At 31.3% G+C, this 17,515-nt stretch overlaps 1 protein-coding gene across 1 annotated transcript; it reads right to left on the bottom strand.

Annotated features, from left to right (window-relative positions):
• Positions 1-3,401: 3,401 nt before the first annotated feature.
• On the bottom strand, positions 3,402-16,625 carry LOC111627569 (activator of 90 kDa heat shock protein ATPase homolog 1-like). The gene is made up of 3 exons (XM_023371170.1): positions 15,912-16,625; positions 4,388-4,467; positions 3,402-4,167 (listed from the first exon to the last, which is right to left on the bottom strand). Exons 1-3 carry the CDS (start codon positions 15,989-15,991, stop codon positions 3,908-3,910), a joined length of 420 nt encoding a protein of 139 aa, XP_023226938.1. The 5' UTR covers positions 15,992-16,625; the 3' UTR covers positions 3,402-3,907.
• Between the last annotated feature and the right edge of the window lie 890 nt (positions 16,626-17,515).

The raw sequence follows: 17,515 nt of genomic DNA, 5'->3' as shown, positions 1-17,515 counted from the left end.
TTTCTACAATTTTTTCGCTACGTTATAGGAATTGTTGTTATTGGAACGTACGTTATAGGGGGTCGACTGTATTTGGTTACTAGTTTTTATTAATTTCTATACTTGAATAAATATATTTTTCAAAAATTAGTGTCAACAATAACATTTAATTTGCTACTTTACTTTTCTAAATAGTAGCAAATGAAGTTCTTATAACAATATTACCTAACATACTAAACTGCTTTGCAGTAATAGCTCACTTCTGTGTTCAAGTCTACTACATATCCTATCACTTAAGTCTATAAACATCAGCCAATATATAGTTTTTTTTTTTTTTTAAATCCTCAGTCAAAATTATTAAATTTGATTATGGCAGAGTACTATTGTATATCAGACTCACCATAAACAGTTTCAGGTTTACCCTGACAAAAAAACAGAAAAATACATAAAAATTCTTAATTGTGCACTAATTCCACACCAATTTTTAAAGTGCATAAAGTTTCACTGGCATCTTGTGCTCATTCTCATTCTGGAAAAGCATTACTGTCTCATTTCTTTGTTTCTCACTAAATGCAGGGACTTGTCACTGTTTGTCTGGATTTCTCACTTGTAACGTGTCATAACTGTGATACTGGATCTTCTCTTAGTTTCATTTATTCTAATTACTTTCACACACAACTCCAAGATGCCCTGATAGTGATGCCAGCAGCTCTGATAGTCTGAAGCTACAAAGCGCTAGTTTAGAGGAAAAATCAAGCAATGAGTAGCATAACTTTCCTGGCAATAACATTTAAAATTGTGGTGCTGCCAACTGTTATATTTTTGCCACACTTTCCCTCTGATATTTATAACAGCTGAGAAAATAAAAATAAAAATTTTAGATTTAGTAAGAAAGTCTGCTCCCAAAAATTCTAAAAAATTATTTTTATGATTTACAGTACAGTAATACCTTGACTTATGCAAACCCAGACTTACGCAATTTTCAAATCTTGTCGATTCGTCTTTTGTTTGAGCGCCACACAACTCTCGATTACTCACTCCTCTCACACTATTGTTCAGCTTACATGTTCGGACGTGTTGTGCAGAATCGACACATAGCTACAATTTATTTTGTATTGTTTATTTCTGTGTTTGTTATATCTACGGAGACTTTACAGACTATGTGGTGATTTCTTGTAACCATGAACGAATCAAAAGACGAGATAAGATTAACATTTATTAGCTTACATATTATAAGAACATTTATTAGCTTACATACAGCCAACTTGGATTTTACACAAATTGCGAAATTATAACCCGACTTAAGCAAATTCAACTTATGCGGTTATCGCTCGGTCCCACCTATTGTGTAAGTTTGGGGTATTACTGTATCATACTACTTATTATTAATAGTGTTTGCCTTATTTATACAGAGAGAAAAAAATTTATGATAGACGTGTTAGTATAAAAATATAATGGGGTTGGCTATTTTACTCAAATTTATGTTTTTGCAAGTGGTCTCCAAACATTGGTTTGGTATAGCAGGACTCTTTGTATTCAGTTTCCATTCTTTAATGTATTTGGTCTCCACAAATAATTAGCAGTATTTGTTAATAAGGTTCAAGCAACTGTCAGATATATTGGTATTACAACTTCTAATGGAAACAAAGTTTATCAGAGTATAACATCAATAATATTGCCAATTATTGAAACATTTCATGATTACCTTAATATTAGCATTTATTATGTAATAATTTAATATGCATAATGATACTTATTTTTCATTAAAATTTTTAAAAGCTATTCTTTTCATTCACAGAAGAGAATATTTTGAGTAATTCATTTGTTAATATCCTCAATAATTTATGAACTTAAAATAGAAAAGTGGCATAGTAACAACTTGCAGTAAATTATTATTCACTTTGCCAAAATGCTCAAACATTTCTCTTATAATTGGGTATTTTGAGACATCCTATAAAATTTTACCCCTTATAAAATATAGTTTGTTCAACACTGAATTAGGCAAGAAAAACAATAATACCAAAATTATTCCCAAGGAAATAGGCAAAGGTGACTAAATTTAAGATAAAAGACAGGATATGGTTGATTTTATTGGTCAAAATGGAAATCATTGTCAAATGTTTCAAAATTACCAAGGAAACATATATATCAGAATGGAAGCAAACATGAACCAAGAATAAATCCCAAATTTTCACAATTAGAAACATTGCATTCTTGATCTAAAGAACAAAATAATGTCTTCATCTTGGATTCCATTACAATATTGTTATCAATAGAACCATATCTTTTCAAAAAGTGCTATTATTCAATGACTCATTTTTGTGAGCATAGTTGACTATAAATTAATGAGAAAATGATGATTGAAAAATATAGTTGGATGTAAATGTGAATTTTTTTTTATAGCAAATTTGAGAAGTTGCAATAAGTTGTTATCTAATGATTGTTTTACTTTCTTGAAACCTATCTGAAACCTGAACTTTGAAACTTACCTGAAACGACAAAAATCTAATGGTTGTATTATTGGTGTTGTATTCTTTTGGAATGAATTTGACAGTAAATATTCTATGATTCACAACACAAATCGTGCTACTATTTTTAACACTTGGCGGATGAAAACCGTCAAGTGTTAAAAATAATAGCACGATTTGTGTTTGTGAATCATAGAAATTAAGAAAACACGGTTTCAGAAGATTGGTAAGTAAATATTCTCCAAATTAGAGTAGTATGAAAGATTGGTTTGTGTACTGAAATGATTGCAGTATCTCATGAAATAGACAGTAAAACTTTGATAGTATTTTCAACAAAATCTTTACATGCATGTCTAGGGTACCTGCCCAATTTTGAGCATTAATTTTTACATTAAGAAATAATAATTATAATGAATTATTAATCCTGTACTTTATCATCAAATTAATCTTTCATTTTTTGTCAGCAAATGTGTAAAAACATACCAGTTTCCATTTAATGATAAAATGAAAGTTGGAATATGCACACATATGCCCAAAGTGACATGACAGAAGAAATTATTTGGCAAACAACATACAATGCTACTTTTTAGCAGTTTAATATAATTATTGTGCTTTTCTCAATTGGCTTCTTTAAATTTCTTGCTGAAATTAAGTAATCATCAATAGTTTCTCTTAAATTTCTTGTCTACAATTTAAAATAAAATATAAAAAATTATATAATTTAATTATTTAAGGCTAGTTTGCATGATACTACAACTGCTGATACTGTCACGTGAAATTGTGACATGCATTAAATTGTTGCATTTGAATAAACTCTTATTGGCAACCTTAGTCTACAAGTCATGACTGTGTCATTGAAAATCTAATCTGTCAGATTTTTCATTCATTGTCAAACTAAATCAATAATGATATTGAAATCATGTATTATATTGCATTCTTATGCAATATAACATGTTATCAAAGGTAGTGTTTTCAAGAAAAACAAATGATCTTATACATGTTCAGTGTAACTCACAAGTTGTAATGCAAAATAACATGTAAACATCTGAATCTGTCATTTTTGAGTGTGACAAAACATCAACAGTTGTACTGTGTAAATCAACCTTTATGTTGCTATCAAAGGGTATAAAGTCTTGGAGTCTAGTATTGTCATGTAACTTCCTTCTTTAATTTCATATTTTATGTTACTACCTCACACAGTTAAATTCTATGTAAAATTGACAATAAATCCAGCACTTCTAGTGTTTTGGCCTAATTTCACATGAAAATATTGTCTCATGGCTCATTACTATAGAGAAGTTGCTCACAGCCATTTTAAACATTAGCAGTCAAAAGAACAAAACTGTCAAAACAATAGCTTCTCCTCCTCTGATATCTGCAATTTTACCCATGTTTTCATGACAAATAACGTCTAAAATAAAGTTTACTATTTAATTCTTACTGGCATTTGGTATCACTAATCATTGAAAATATTTTACAAAAATTCTTGAAATAAAAACAAAAATTGAATGTGGCACTAGCCAAGATGCAATGGTGCCATTCTTTCCAAAGTTTATATCTTTAGTTGTTAAATACATTTTTGATTGTAAAATACTTTTAAAAATCTTACCTTTCCATTTCATTTTAATAACCCATTCGTAAAAAAATATCAATTTCGCTTTTCTGTTATTAACTACAGCTTCGCCTTCGCAACTAGTGATTTCTGTAATTTCGCAGCAACCTGAAAATAAAAATGGCTCTGTATTAAAAGATCGACTTTAGTTTTCTTTAAATCGATTTATTAATTTATTTTGAAAGATATTTTAATTCTACTTGAACAAATTCACACACTTGTATTATTCAGCAGGAATTTTGTTTAAGCTTTCTGAAATGGGAAAATACTATTAAAACTTTGGCAAATTTTACCAGATTTAAAGTGAAGGCTGTGCCGTTTTACTTACCGATGTCGTCGTCCAGCTTTAAATTTAAGAAAAGCTCCGATATTTTGTCTTTAGACCACTGAGAGGCATTCTTTTCAGTCCTTGATATTTTAAAATAAAAAATATATTAATAAAATGGCTGCAAAAAAAAAACTGTATACAATTTATTTAAAATAAAGACATTTATTGTTGCTGATTATATAAATATAAGTATTACAATAATTATCTAAAATTACAGTTTGAGTGTTTGAATGAAGTAATCAGAAATACAAAAGACTAACATGGATTCAAACTTAAATAATTAATTATTATTAATAGTAGTAATATGAAGTGTAATAAACATCATATTTTTATTTGTAACAACAAAACAACAAAGTTATCTAATCATAAATTAATTGTCCAGAAGCCTCAAAATGATTACTTGTTTGTCATCTGATAATTTGACAATTATTAATTTCTAATTGTTATACATTTCTCAAATGCAAAATGCTTTTGAATTTTCAAATCCTATATTAGACACAAATGCTTTGTTGGTTTTTGGTTGAGAGTTCTTTCACCTTCATACTGAACTTTAAAACATATTTGCAAACCGAATTGGTGTCCAGTGACAAATTTCAAGGGTTAACAAATGCTTTCAGGTTCCTGAGTATTGCTTAAGGTTTTCTGCACACTTATCAGACTTTTGGTCAAATTCAAATTGCTACATTGCCAATAGACCTGTGATAAAATCAAATATACATCATTACATAAACTAAAGTGCCAAAAAATTACACACATCTACCTAATAATGTGTAGCTCCTCCCTGAGCCTGAATAATAGTGGCTACACGACATAGCATAAATTATGAGGTGTCAGTTGTTGCACAGGTGTAACACCTGTGCAACAACTGGCACAGGTAACAATCCTGTGTAACAAACCTGTGTAACAAACCTGTGTAACAATCCAGACACATTCAAAGGTTCTCCATAATTCAGCTACATCTGTTGGTTAGTTCTGCAAGGCATTGCGTAACATTTGCAAAGTGTCCAGTAAATGCTCTATGGGGTTAAAGTCTGGTGACCAAGGCAGCCAAGGGAATAGCTGAAAATCCGTTAAGTGTTCTCGAACTATTGTTGTGCCACCCATGCCCTGTGGGCAGTAGCATTATCCTGCTGGTACAACTCATTACCGTCAAGAGAACATAGCAAGCATAAAGGAGTGCAAAACACCTGTCACAAAATTAGTATATGTCACACTTGTCAAAGTTAACTGCAATCTCACCATTAGTCTCTGTTCATACCAATAGAACACACTCCAGACCATGACAGAGCCACAACCAGCATTCACTACACCTTGATGACCTGATGGATTTATGGCTTCGCGTGGTTTTTGCTATACATGAACATGACTATCATCTTGAAAGAGCTGAAAACAAAATTCGTCTGACCACAACACTACATCAGTCATCCACCAACCAATTTCCAATGTTCTTTGTCCTAGGTGAGGTGTCTGACACCTGAATGTTAATAGTGATACCAGAGTGGGCTGGCGATTACCAAACCTATCAGTCAATGCACTGTATATTGTACAGTGCATTGACTGATGCATTCAGCAGTACCCCTGTTGAAGTCTGATGTGATTTGGCACTGAGTTGCCCTTGATTGCATGGTTACTAACCTGATTAGCCTCCAACAGTCATGTTCTTGCATTAACTATGGGCACCCAAACTGTGCATGTGTTGCTGATGTCTATCTGGAATTTAGATATTTCTGTTAAGTAATTGACACTATTGCATGAGAAAATCCAAGAGCATTGGCTGCCTCTCGATAGAGTGACCCATTCCTCTTGCTCCAATAATCTGTCCATGATCAAATGGCAATAAATCCTTTACACAGTCCATTGTACTCTAACCAAGCTCTCACATAGCTTGTAAGTATTGTACCTATGATGTTAAATGTAAATGTTTCAACTCAAAGCATTTCTCCTGTAGGTAGAAGGTAAGAACATTGCACATGCTGCTGTTTCTAATTTTTTGGCACTTAAGTTTAATTGGGATGGTGTGTTAGATTGCTTGCCATGCATGTGAAATTTGTTTTTCTTCCTTGTAATTAATGCATATCCCCCACTTGTCAACATTAAATTTCCAGGGCTTCTATATATCTGATACCTTTTCCATGCCAAGGTGTACATATCAGTATTGCTTAATTTAACAAAGACAAAGGAAAAAACCAACAGGCACACTAAACTTGGTGCTGTGGAGCAAGAAATAACTAAAAGTTAATACGTAATACAATTTTAATGTTATACAGAATCAAAATCCAAAGTTTTGACAAAAAAAACCAAGAAACTACCAGCAGTAAAGATGGATTTCTGGAGATCTGCAGGGAAATCAAGCTGGAAATTGTTAGAAACATAAAGATATGGAAAAAACTATATTAAATGAAGTAAACACAAACATCAAAATGGCATGGACACATGTCAAGAATGGCAATCAATAGACTAACAAACCACACTCCAGACAGGATTCTTCTCAAATGGAGAAAGGGTAAACCTGAAAAGAATTTGACAGATAATGTAGAATATAAAATGAGGAATTAAGAACTGATGATCTTCTCACCCATTTTGTCAAGGATAAACATTTAAAAAAATGGAAATATCCTAAAGAAGAAAAATTACTATACATATATAACATAACATTTCTTTTAGTACATGTTATTGTAATTTTCTATTTTAAAAAAAATGAATGACTATTTTCACACATTAAAAAATACATAGAAGAGACTAAAATGTCTATTTTTCAGCATGTCCAACCACCAGGAACAATACCTCGTAGTCTTCCACCGGAGAGAAAACCTTTCATTAGATGCTACCACCTCTAGAAAAATATACAAAACAGCTTAAAAATTTCACCAGTGACAAGCCAATAATTAAAAATACATTAGTTTCTTTTAAAAACTGTTGTTCCTGGTATTTGGACATGACAAAAAAATAAAGACATTCCAGTCTCTTCTATGTATTTTTTAATGTGTAATTTGAAGAGGACAGTTATGTATTGTCAAAAGTATTTGTAAAATAAATATTTTTCGGTAATGCCAATAGACAGTTTTGTGACTTAGTAAAGTATGCATTACTGAAAGCTAATTCAAGTTTTTTACTTAAAATCTGAATTCTTAGTATAAAACAATTACTAAATATTTCTCAAATCAAAATAAATCAAATGCAAGAGAAAAATGTAAATACAGTAAAATTACATTATACAATTTAAAATTTTTAAAGCTGGAACTACTGAATAAATGGAAACAAACTGATCTTTCACACATTTCCAGCAGTGACAGAATTGTAAAAGAAAATTTTCGGCCACATTTAATGACTAGCACCAGGCTTCTATAGAAGACTCTTGGAATTTGGAACATAAAAAAAAGTTCTGGAATGAAAATCTTAAAATAAGCAGTCCGTCTTTTTTTTTAATATCACTACATTACCACCAATTGATATCCCACAATAATTTCTTAGAAAATGTAAATGTTTGCATTTTCTTTTACAATGATTTCAATACTAGAAACAAACAAAAGGTCAATTTGTCATTGCAATCCAATTTGTCAACAAAGCAAATAGGCCATCATTGATTTCTAATGAGCGTGTTTAACGTATATAAAACTGTACAAGAAAAGAAACATGCAATTATATTGTTTAAATTTCAGAATTACACTGTTTTGTATAAAACTTTTCACTTCTGAAGCTTTTTTTGAGAAATATGCACAAAGACACTTGTAATGCTTAATTGAAAACATTTTTGTTTCAAAATAATTTATTTATAGATTAACAACTTTTAATAATGGAATTCTGATGCTGTTAGATCTCTAAGTAACTTTCATAAAATAGCTTATGAACTAGCTTTAAAATTAAAAATAGATTTTATTTCCTGTTATGTTATTACAAGAAATTAACTATGTTATCAAAATATCAAACAGTTACTTTGAGATAATTAATTAAAGAAGGTTGGAAAAAAAAAACATTTATAAAATTGATTTTTCATTAAAATACATACATACAAGAAATATATACTAAACTTTAACAATATTTAAGTCTATTACTACTTTTTTATCTTTGAGTTTTTATATTTTACAATAAGAATCTTATAAGATCAAATTTTTTAGCTTAATTCATTTATTTACTTTGAATATGACAAGTAAAGTCATCATTGACTTATGATATTCATTTCTAGTTCAGATATTCAGTTTATAAGCTTTAAAAGACTGATGATATTGGACAATCTTTGTAAGAGAATTAAAAAAAAAGTAATCAAAGGGCAGCAAGGAGTTTTTAATAAGATATACTAAGAATGGAATCAAGATGTGTGAAGAATGTTAGAAGAGTACAGTTTGTTAAAGCGAAAATTAACAAAACTGTGTTTGCAGAGAGTGATCAATAGTTCAATAGAATATTGATTTCCTTGTGCATAGAATAGCCGCTTGATAGCTACAGACTTTAAAGTGAAGACACAAAAGAATTGGTTGAATACATAGGAATGTAGAAAGATGCAAAGGTTTGTTAGGAAGAAATGTTAAGAAATTGGAAAATGACAAATTAGAAGAAATAACCAATTACAGAACAGCTGATAAATTTAATCACCCAGAAATAACCAATTACAGAACAGCTGATAAATTTAATCACCCAGAAAAATTTAAGTCAATGGGAATTATTAAACAAAATAATTTACTACTACTACTAAACTGTGTTAATAAGACAATTTGAAATGTTTCTACTAGCCAAAAATGATAATGCCAGTGAATAAAATTTCAAGAAACAGTTATGACTTTTGTTTACTCCTTTTACAATAAATATCTATCAATCAGTATACCACTAAAGAAATTAAAAAGGAGAGTGAAGCAAGCAGAAATTGGATTGAGCAAAGTAAATGGGTACGGAGGTTAGGTTAAACAAAGGGCGTGTTCTTTTATTCCTCCGCATAACTCTGTGAGCAGCATCTGTTTAAAAATTCCTGCAGATTGCTGACCAAAGTGCATCCAATTGGACGGCAAAAATGGCCACTTGTAGCAGCAGCAGCAGTTTAAGGTGGAAAGCAACACAGCATCCTCCATGGTTCAGATAGATTCATTTCAGTGTCCATTATCTAGTTTTATGAATGAACATTTAGAAGTTTTAAAAGCACACACTAGTGCAAATGGTAATGTATCACTTCAGATTTTTTGTTTTTTTGATGGTAGCTAACATTCTAATCTGTTCTTAGTTACTTTGAATACTTTATTGGCAAGATAATCCATTTCACGGTTAAATTTTACTTCAACCTTTGTCTCTAAAAATGCATATTTTAAAATCTTAGATCCCTTCATCACAATACTATTGATAGTATCGCGATGAAGGGATCTCTTTCTTTTTTTCACTGTCATTCTCAAATGCCTGCACAACAGCACATGCCTGTGATGATGAAGATCACTAACAATCGGGACATTCCAATTTTCAACGCGAGTGTTAAGTGTTGAAGTCAACAATTTGACGTCATCAACAACGTTCCAACTCGAGTACGAAGTGCTTAGTTCCCATAATTCCATTCTCAGCAAAATGGATTCCATTCAATGTCTTACCAATTACCCACAATTCATTGGAAAGTAGCAGTCAACATATCTGTTGAGTGCTGAGTGTGTTGAGTCAGCGCTGACAACAGCGCTCAACGTTGAAAAAAGGAACGAATTTTAACGAATGTTGAGATCAGCGCTGAGTCAGCGTTGAAAATTGGAATGTCCCGAATGAATGCATGCAGTGCAAGCAGGACTGGGAGGGTTAGGCCACCTATCTCACAGGAGTGTGTGATTCTCTTACCTTTCTTTGCAGGAGGTAGAGCCTCCTGCAAAGAAAGGTAAGAGAAGGGAAAGCAAAGCAAGTTATGATTGATCCAAACTTCTTTTGAAAGTAACAAAACTAAAAATACTTATATAATTTTTTTCAATGTATGTCAATCATTAACAATTTACAACTAAATATAATAAAGAACACACTTAAAAAGCAAATTTGAATAAAATCATTTGAAAATAAACTAAGTAAAACTGAAAATAAGAATATTCTGCTAATAACCATTACCATCAAATAAATAATTGTAGTTAAGGTAACAGTAGTCTCAAAATCCTTATATGTATAATGAGATATATAATTAAAACTGATTTTTCTGGAATAAACCATCCACATTTAACTTACTTTATGGTTTCATTGTCTCACACTGTTCTTATCTTTCTTCTATATTTCCAACACATTATAACATTAGTAAAGAAATGTCAAAAATGATACTCAAAGCTTTTTATTAGTTTAAAAATAACTTGGAGTCATCCTCAATCAATTTTTTAAGTGTTTTATTCAAAATCTTAAAAGCTGCTTAATAATAATAAATGAATTGGTTTTAAGATCATAAATTTACAATTATTATAACTTTTTAAAGTATGAAAAGCCAAAAATTTGTCAAAAGCTTATTACATCAAATATACAGGAGGTATCATTTAATAAAAATTAATAATAAAATTTTAATGTGTAAATCATTGCACATAGTAAACCATTTTGACTATCAAATCTTTAAATATGTATAATCTAATTCCATAAATTCATTATTTTTCTGCTTAAACTGGAGTCCTTGAAAGCAAAGGAAAATCCTTTTTTTGGTTATAAGTAATCTGAAGATGGATGGAATTTGAGTGTGTTTACCTTTAATACAGTAATACCCCGAACTTAAACGACAGGCAGGACAGAGCTATAACTGTGTAAGTCGGGGTATAATTTCGCAATTTGTGTAAAATCCAAGTCAGATGTATGTAAGCTAATAAATGTTCTCGTTAATCTTATCTCGTCTTTTGATTTGTTCATGGTTACAAGAATTTACCACATAGAGTCTCTCAAGTCTCCGTAAATATAAAAACACAGAAATAAATAACACAAAATAAATTGTAGCTATGTGTCGATTCCGCGCGACACATCCGAACATGTATTCTGAACAATAGTGGGGGGAGTGAGTAATCAAGAGTTGCTTGGATCAAACAAACAAAAGATGAATCGAAGAGATTTGAAAATCACGTAAATCCAGGTTTGCGTAAGTCGAGGTATTACTGTACATAATAACAGTAGTAAAGGTCACCTTAACTTTGGACAATGGAACACTAATTCATGACAAAATATAGTTCAAAGATAGGCATAGCATGTTATAGTAATGTGTTAAAAGGCTGCTTACGTTTGGCAGTAGTCCAAAGTTATGGTGAAATGAACTAGTTGGTTAAAGCCATCAGGCTTGTGATAAAGAGAAGACATTGATCTTGATTCCATCAAATAATAAGTGTTCCCCCTTTTTTATTTTTTCTTTCTTTTTAGTGAACTTCACAGAATTCATAAATATGCATATGCATGCTGTGGTGGCCACATAAAACTTCACCCATAATTTCTAATAAATGCATCTTTTGGAAAAAATATTTCAGATTAAAAATGTGTGTATATTTTATGTACAATATGCAATAGAATACAAAGCTCCTATTTAAGAAAATATAGTCGACTCCATTTTCATCAATTATAATACCATGTATGATGAAATAAATGGCACACTACCTTGTAGTCCCCTTAATGCTTAACAATTTTAGTTTAACAAAAGGATGCATAGTTTTATAATTATTCCAGTGAACTGATTAAAATGGACCACCCTGTATACATTTTATCAATCAATGGTTTATAAATAAAATCTTACAGTATATAAATATAACCTCTTAATATGTTTGTAAATGATTTAACAATTTGTGTGTTGTGTTTTTATATCAAATGGACAGTTTAAATACAGGATCTGACAGTAAATTATTATTAGCTAGCAAATAAAATTTGAATTGGAATTAATTGATAACATTTGATTATTTTAATGCTTCAAGCCATTTGATGTAAAAGACTGACATTTTTTATTTATTTATTTATCAGGAACTAGTATGCACATTTTCACAATATTACATTTTAGTTCCAGAATGCCAGCTTAGTATCTTCACATTTAGGTATTTTTGAAAGCATTATATAATACCATAGTCATGACAATTATCAATACTGTAAAATTAATCTTTATATATTTTCAGAAGCATTCTTTAAAACCGCAACTAATGTAGAATTGGTGAGTAAACTGACCTTTCGTATGTTTCCAGCAATGCCATTGGCTCATTCAGGGGGGCCGGGGTGTCAGGCTTCTCTATATATGGATTTGGAACAATTTTTGAAAAATAAAGTTCTGGAACAAGATGATTTTAAACCAACCAAACTGTCTGGTTATTTCCATTACTGTTTGGCTGGTTTAAAATGATTTCTTTCAGAACTTTGTTTTTTCAAAAATCATTTCAAATTCCAAAAGATTAGGCTAAAAAATTCGGGGATCAGTGTAGAAGCCTGACACTGATCCCTGAATGAGACCAAAAACATTTGCTTTTTGCTTATATCGACAGCACTGCTGGAAAATGTACGAAAGGTCAGTTTAGTGACCAATTATGCTTCTGAAAGCATTATATAATACTTTGTTTCCAAGGACTTTTGTATGGACCAGTCTACACATCACTATTTTGAGTAATACTGCTTTATTTTGTATATACATTACAAAATCATTTGTCTAGAAATACTGAAGACAATAAAATATGTTCATAAAGTTCTGAACAAGTGAATAAAACACACAAACAGCATCGGATAAATCATATTGAAAACTGGTCGTAGGTACAAGAATAAGTGATATACATCTCACAAGCTAGTACTAGAATTTGACCAATGGTGAAGAGATGTTTATTTTATATTAGCAGTCGTGTTAAGCTATAAATTATCATCATCTAAGTACCAAAAAGCCATCCTATAAAAATATATCGAGAATCTAAATTCAACATTCTTCTAGTCAACATCCAAAATATTCATGTTCCTTTAGATAAAGCATCATCTCTGCATTCAACTGTCAAAGTATAATCTACTGCACATTCAACATAAAGATATGTAAGTCTAACAAGTGTGAAACAAAAATGTTTATCTTAGAAATTAAAGATTATGTATTTTTAAGCATCAGAAATATGTAAGCCAAAATAATAAATAATAATATATGCAGTTTGTTTTTAAATGTCATTATATTTAATAAAAATATTTCACAGAATTACCAGATATATATATATATAACCTAGTCTATTATTAAGTACACAGTCTGTACTTAACCAGTTAAATACAAAAACTATTTTCAACATATGAATAAGGAATAAAGCTATTCATTGCTTCAAAAACAGTTCCATAAGTTAATGCATGCAATATCACTAATATGCAGAAACATATTTCCTAAATCCACTACATTTTTGCAGGCTTTACACTATCAGCACCAGTCAAACATAATTGAATATCCCTATGCAAGCAAATAAATTAAAAAGAAACAATGTCTAGAAGTGACTTCATAAAACACTGTTCCAAAATTTTCCCTATATCCCTATTGATTTGGACAGACACACCCAATAATTGATCTATATTTTTGAAAGATTCCTTCTAAACTGTTTGCTAAGAACTTTATAATCTACATATATATATATTTATGCTATGGAGTCTCACATGGCATCAACTCTGCACTGCACATCTGGCAGCAAATAACCTCACGTTAGCAATACACTTCGTGTCACAAGCATTTTTGATCTCATTTAGTAAAGAGGAAAAAGCTAATTTTAAACACTGTTTTAGGATACTGTTCCAAATTTTTTTAGTTTAATTTTTACAATTATTTGGCACTGCAAGAAATAAGTTTTGGAGAGCAACACACCAAAAGATCACTTTTGGATCTATAAACTAATTTTGAATTTTTGCTTAGAGATAGTTTATTACCAAAACAGGATGTCAATGATGCTCAGAGAAAATCTTGCTAGGAATGTCTTCAGTTTTTATTACAAAAGTAAAATAGACCAAAACAAAATTCTCAAAAATTTAAAATAATAATTTTAAATATTAAACAACTTTACTCATTCACTGCTTTTATACACATAGTAATTCAATTCAGACAGTTAAACATCATAAATATATTGTCACGTCACCGTAATCCAAGATGCGAGACTTGTTCAAAGTGAAATTCTGAAAACATTGCTAATTTAATAAAATCCAACTCCCATGCAAGAAATAAGCAGTACATTCTACATAATTACCAGTATAAAAGAATCAAAACAAATTAGCAAAACAAGGTTATCTAAGAATAATTATCCAGCCTGATCATTACCCATATATATATATATATATCCATCAAACTAAACTCATTGATAACTGATAAATTCTGAAGAGAAACTAGTAACCACCATGATCACATTACTATATTATATTCTTTTACTAGCACACCATTCTAATACATGCAATCTACTTGATACAAAATTCATTAAACCAAAAAACAGGCTAGTAAATTTAGTTCTAATTAAATATTCAAAAATTTGGTCAATATTTGAAGCAAAAGGATGCAGATGTTTTCTCATCCAAATGATCCAGTTTCCTGATCAATGATGTGCAGTTATCATTTGATGATGATGATATTCAAAAATATCCGATTCCTCTTGCTTCAAATAGCAAAAAATGACATCAAACAACTCTAAGAATACCTTATACGTATATTACTAAAGCCAACCACTGCAGTATGCCATTGGCTATATCAAAGTTTACACTACTTGATTACTGGAATCCTGTAACTGACCCTTTCAAAACCTTTGTGTTTCCAGTAAGGTACAATGTTTACTTGAGTGAACAAACATTTTCGAAACTCCAACTGTTCTGCTTCAGGTTCAATGGTGTTCCAACTTTGGAATGCCAGAAATTCAAGTATTTAAATACCAGATAATTTAAGAGTTTGAATTTCTGATATGCAATATTTAGGAGCATCGTCCTCAAACTAATGCTTTGAACAGATATAATAAATATAAAATGCCATTAATGTAAAGTGTCAAATTATTTGGTAATTTATTATTATTATAGCAGTTATATAGCCCAATGGCATACGGCAGTGGTTGGGTTTAAAAATGGCATCATAACGCAGAGGAAGCGTTATTTTTGAAGGGGGTCTAACCTCAGTCTCCTTGCAACCAGCCAGCAAGAGCCAGAACGGGCTGCAAATAGACTGGACCCCTTTTGACACTTTTTTTAATAAATGAAATACTCAATATGACTATTTAAAAAGCAGTTTTAAAGACTAATTTTTGCTTGTATAAAATTACATTAATTTATGGCGATAAAAATCATTACCGAGTTTTCTTTGGGAGCGGGAAAAATCCTCAGCTCCCTCGAGGGCCAGGTTCTAACGCGAGGACACGCGACTGGAAACTAATCAAAACCGAGCATAGCACGTCGATTCTAGAATTTAGCAGAATTCCGTAATGTAATGATCCAAAATAAAGGGCATTCCCCAATTTTTAGGCTTATAAATAATCCTTTGTCACTCGTAATACAGGCTTCCACGCTTATAACGCGAATCTCGTCGAGTTTACCGACTGCACGAGCTGTTTCGCGTACTCCATTCAAAACGTGCACGATCGGTCGACGATTATATCGTAAAAGAAATTACCAATGCCAATTGTTGACGTTGGTAGCATCGGGTCTCTCCTCCACTATCCATCTGGGATCTCCTTCGCCCCACTTTGCCATCTTTTTTGGTTATCGACGAAAGAGCGTTAATAAATTCGAAGAACACGTTTCCGCACGAATAAGTCTCGGACGAATACTAGAAAATTCTGGAATCTTGAACCAGGAAGTGACGTAATTTACATCACTTTCGGATGTGACATCATCGGCGGAGAGTCTCGGCGCTACCTGACGGTCGAAATATGAATTTACCTATCCCGCGTCGAGATCAAATTTTAACGAACGTTTAAATAATTACTACATAACAAAAATAATTCAAAATTGATTGTTTTATAAAAAAAATAATTTATAACGAAATCTGATCTTGGTTACAAAAAGTATGAGATAAAGTTGCGACATCTGGCAACGTTCAAATATATATATTGATTAATCGCCGCTAGGGAAGACAGGAAATCGTAATAGGAACTAACTATAATTTTGATTGTAAAGATATTCGATATGTAAACTTTTACCATAATGAAATACGTAAGCATTAAGAGTACTTAAAAGCAAGACATATTTTTAAAGGTTTTTACTGAAGCAATTAAATTGATTAATTATTATAAACTAGTAGTCTGGGACTCCCCCCAGTGGGCGTTGTAGCAGCAGCGGTGTCATTCCGTGATATAAATAATAAATTAATATTACAAATAAAAATAATAATATACTGAATTTCTCATGGCGTACCCTACTAAAACACAATCATAAACGCAAAAAATCGCATCTAAAATAGTACAGTAGAAGCAGAGTTCAGGGTAATCCTTAACCTTCTCCCCCGTGAGGGAAATTTTAAAAAATTCTTTCTTAATGTGCATTCTCATGGTATACCCTACTAAAACGCAGTGAAAAACGCATTTATTGTTATTTTAATATTGTTATGCAAAAAAATGAATTTATTGTTAAAGTAAATAATAGCTAGGGCGCCCCTAGTGGGTTCCAGGCATACCGTTACAGATATACGGACACACGATCAATGGCTTATTAGATAAGCAAGTAATTGACATACTGCACTCTTTATAATCTTCTATTTTCACTGTTACATTAATTATATTTTGTAATAAATACAGTCGACTCCCCTATAACACTTGATTATTCCGTTTTATATGAATTCCATGTTGTACGAGTCACTTAGATTTTACATATATATGTGTCGGGCTGTGAACGGCTCACGTATTTGTAAAATCTAAGTGACTCGTACAACATGGAATTCATATAAAACGGAATAATCAAGTGTTATAGGGGGTCGACTGTATAAGTTCAATTATACAAAATATGATTTTTGTACTTCCTAACATCTTTGCTCCTAATCTCACAAGTCAGTGCATAATTCATCTTAGTAAAGAGGCCGAGACTTCCGCCGCTTCACAATACAGCTAAACGTAGTCAGCCGCATAGCAAAACGCGTTTTAACGACAATACGGTCGAATGGTACTTAACTTTATTAATCAAGCGGCTAAATTAAGTCTGCTGAACGCAGCCAATATGCCGCTCTGGAGCATTCATGTTTGAGTCCGGGTCGGAAACCTCGGAGATTTTTCACGAGTGGAC

This window comes from Centruroides sculpturatus, unplaced genomic scaffold (genome assembly GCF_000671375.1).
Source record: "Centruroides sculpturatus isolate CEXI.00-Female unplaced genomic scaffold, Cexi_2.0 scaffold363, whole genome shotgun sequence".
NCBI classification, from domain to species: domain Eukaryota; kingdom Metazoa; phylum Arthropoda; class Arachnida; order Scorpiones; family Buthidae; genus Centruroides; species Centruroides sculpturatus.
The sequence above is the reverse complement of the archived record's forward strand: the minus strand, read 5'-3'. Positions and strand labels throughout refer to the sequence as shown.

Bases quoted from the DNA above. Each gene is read 5' to 3' on its own strand.
- LOC111627569 (XM_023371170.1), bottom strand. From the start codon at position 15,991: ATGGCAAAGTGGGGCGAAGGAGATCCCAGATGGATAGTGGAGGAGAGA. The intron at 4,468-15,911 runs GTAATTTCTTTT...TAAAATATCAAG, and splicing joins AACGTCAACAATTGGCATTG to GACTGAAAAGAATGCCTCTC. The intron at 4,168-4,387 runs GTAAGTAAAACG...TTTTATTTTCAG, and splicing joins AAAGCTGGACGACGACATCG to GTTGCTGCGAAATTACAGAA.